Source organism: Mycetomoellerius zeteki, unplaced genomic scaffold, assembly GCF_001594055.1.
Source record: "Mycetomoellerius zeteki isolate Tzet28-1 unplaced genomic scaffold, Tzet1.0 scaffold267, whole genome shotgun sequence".
NCBI classification, from domain to species: domain Eukaryota; kingdom Metazoa; phylum Arthropoda; class Insecta; order Hymenoptera; family Formicidae; genus Mycetomoellerius; species Mycetomoellerius zeteki.
The window spans coordinates 409144-412142 of NW_017257246.1; the positions used below are offsets into that span (position 1 = coordinate 409144).

Below are 2999 nucleotides of genomic sequence, written 5' to 3' on the forward strand. Positions count from 1 at the left end.
TATAATATATATATTTTTATATTATTAATATATTTTATTAATATTATTTATATTATTTATAATTTATTTATAAAATAAATTTATATTATTTATTTAAATTAATTTAAATTAATTTTAAATTTTAAACTTAAATTTTCTTTGGAAAAGACATTTTGGAATGTAACCTAAATATTGAATAAAATTTCTAAAAACAACTATAGAAAATAAAAGTAATTACCATGTTGATCAATTATTATCATAATGTCATTTTGAATGACCAAATCACCGTTTTCTAAACGATAAGGGATATGACGTCCTTTAATCGGATTAATGAGAGCTGTGACGGTCTCAGACATCTCAGTTCGTTCCATTTTTGTCACTTCGCAGTTCGCGCCAAGATAGCATGACGGTTAAACGAGTTACCCTGCCAACCTCTGAAAATTCAGAGGTTGAAAAAGCGACCCTAGAGTACAATTTAGTGACTTTACTCGATATTTCCGAACGCAACTGGTAAGTCAGTTTTGTACGACCCGAGTTAATTTCCGAACGGCAAATAGAAAAATTTCTACTCAGAGTAGGATTTTCGAACGCACCCAAGCAGGGTTCATAGAGTTGACTCCGAGGTAGATTTACTCATACTTTTGGAACGAATAGGCTCCGCCCATATGGTCAGTTACCTCGCGTTTTGGAACGGCGTAGAGTTACTCTGTTACTCGGAGTGAATTTTGGAACGCTCCCCTTGAGAGCGTCTGACGCGTTCCATCGCGGCAGTGTTGCCACATGGGAAAACTAAAAATCTCAATATTATATCCCTAAATGAGATTAAAATCCCAATCTCCAATACTTGACGACTTTTTTTCTCGCGCATCCGAGTAAAACAGCAAATGTTTGATATGAAGGATATTCTTAAACGGTTATCGATGTATCAAAGAGAACAAAGTACATTTGTCTCAACTCAACAACAACAAACATATCATGTATGTACATGACATATGTTTACATGTCCTACACAGATTGATATAGATGCGAATTGCACCGTACGGATCCACTAACGTTGCAAATGTTTCATTGACAATCAAAAGAAAAATTTTTTCAAATTGACTAATCAAAAAGTCTATTCGCGTTGTTTGCACTTTTTGCACATGGATTGCGTTCTGAAATTCACTGCCAATGTTGCCAACTTGCCAGTACCTACTGAAAATCTATAGTGCGCGTAACATATACTATAGATTTTCAGTACTGACAGTGCATTTCGGAACGCAGCCATGATCTTTGCTTTCTCTTTTCCAACGACGACGTAAAAAATGGCTGCGTTCAGCAGACTCAACAGTTTTGCAACCGTTTTATGATTGTCTGCTGAGATAGGACCATTCTTCTAGATCTAAAAGTATGATCCAATTAGCGCGAAGGAAACTTACAACAGTTGCAAAACAAACGTTCTGCTGAACGCAGCCATTCTAAAAAGAATCATGCCTTCTATGAAATCCCTAGAAAATTGAAGAAAATCGAAATTTTCTTAAATCTATCCCCCGATCTCAGATAATCTTTGAAATCCCCGAATCTAGGGGTAAATCCCTCGATGTGGCAACACTGCATCGCGGACACCGAATGACGCTATTGATCTCGGACAACCTCGGAGAAAGAGATTAGCGAGGAGGGAGAGATTACGTTTTCTCATAATGTCATCGAAGTCCAATTGAATGAATTGTCCGATACGTTATCAATTTAACGTAATCATTACGTCTGTTTTTTATTGCTGCACTTTCTAAACTAGTACACAGTGCAATAAGTTGAAGTGAAACAAAATATATTTGTTTCACTTCAACTTATTGCACCGGTTCAGAGTGCAGCAATAAAAAACAGGCCTATTATCAATTGTCAACCTACGCTCTTTCCCACGTGGTCACTAACATAGACTCAGTGCCGCGAATTGCGCGAATGCAAATATTGTTGTGGGACCTTGTATTTGTTTTCGCGGACCGACGGATATGGCAGACTCAAAACCAGATGACGAATTGGACTGGGTGAAAATACGTGAAGATCTGGATGACAATTATATTACAGAGACGTTTTTTCAGAAGGCGAAACGTAAAACGCGAGAGAATCCGCTGGTACCGATAGGTAAACTAACCTATATTCCGTAGAGATAGAATTTATCCCCGAGATAGAATTTATCGAACCAAATCCTTCTGTGTAACAAGAAGCTGCGGAGATGTAGCTAAGAAAACAAAATAAAAAAAATAAGAGAAACTAATACTAAAATAAGAGATTTATATGTACATCTGTGCAAAAAGAACCGTGTTTGACTGATTTGCGAGTTTGATTAGTCATCTTTAACGCAACGCTATTTTCTGCATTTGTATTTCTAGGAACATTCGCGACTGTTACAGCCCTAATGCAACAATACATGATGCGTGCTCGTGTTGGTGCTCAAGCACTTACTATCGTTAGCGTAATCGCAGGATTTATCATGCTGCCCAAGTCAAAATGAAATTAATATGTTGATTTACAAATCAATGCCAAGTTTCTACTATAGTATTAGGCTTGTCCTTGTAATGTTGGGTATGATATATCCTAATATGAATATTCCTTCTTATGTAATTTAGTATAATTTTTGTTATGTTGTTATAAGTAAAAAAATATTTTTACTTATAAAAATATAATCACAATTATTGATAAACAGATATTTTCATTAAAAATGTCCTTTTTATCATATATACAAAAAAAGTAATATTGCAATAAACTGTGTTAAAATCTTTCTAAGTATATACAGAAATTGCAAGGTTTTTGGAAAAGTAAATTGTATTTAACTTAGGTAACTATATCTATATAGTCATATATTATTATTATTATTACATTAAATATATACCATATATATAAATATATATGCATATCTTCTTACAGCCATACTAAATATTGCAATGCTCTTATATATTTTCTAAACTCTTAAACGCATTATATAATAGGACACTATAGGGTACTATAGTACTATTGTACTTGTACTTTTAGCGATATATAAG

The 2999-nt window shown here is 34.2% G+C and overlaps 1 protein-coding gene across 4 annotated transcripts; it reads left to right on the forward strand.

Annotated features, from left to right (window-relative positions):
* Positions 1-1590: 1590 nt before the first annotated feature.
* Positions 1591-2526, forward strand: LOC108724036 (respiratory supercomplex factor 1, mitochondrial). Of its 4 annotated transcripts, none has more exons than XM_018450169.1 (3): positions 1591-1709; positions 1823-2100; positions 2349-2526. In XM_018450169.1, the coding sequence occupies exons 2-3, from the start codon at positions 1968-1970 to the stop codon at positions 2468-2470; spliced, it is 255 nt and encodes an 84-aa protein (XP_018305671.1). In that variant the 5' UTR covers positions 1591-1709; positions 1823-1967; the 3' UTR covers positions 2471-2526. The 4 variants fall into 4 exon arrangements, with proteins under 4 accessions (XP_018305671.1, XP_018305674.1, XP_018305675.1 ...); XM_018450172.1 differs by having other exon boundaries at positions 1830-2100; XM_018450173.1 differs by having other exon boundaries at positions 1591-1686.
* Positions 2527-2999: the final 473 nt, after the last annotated feature.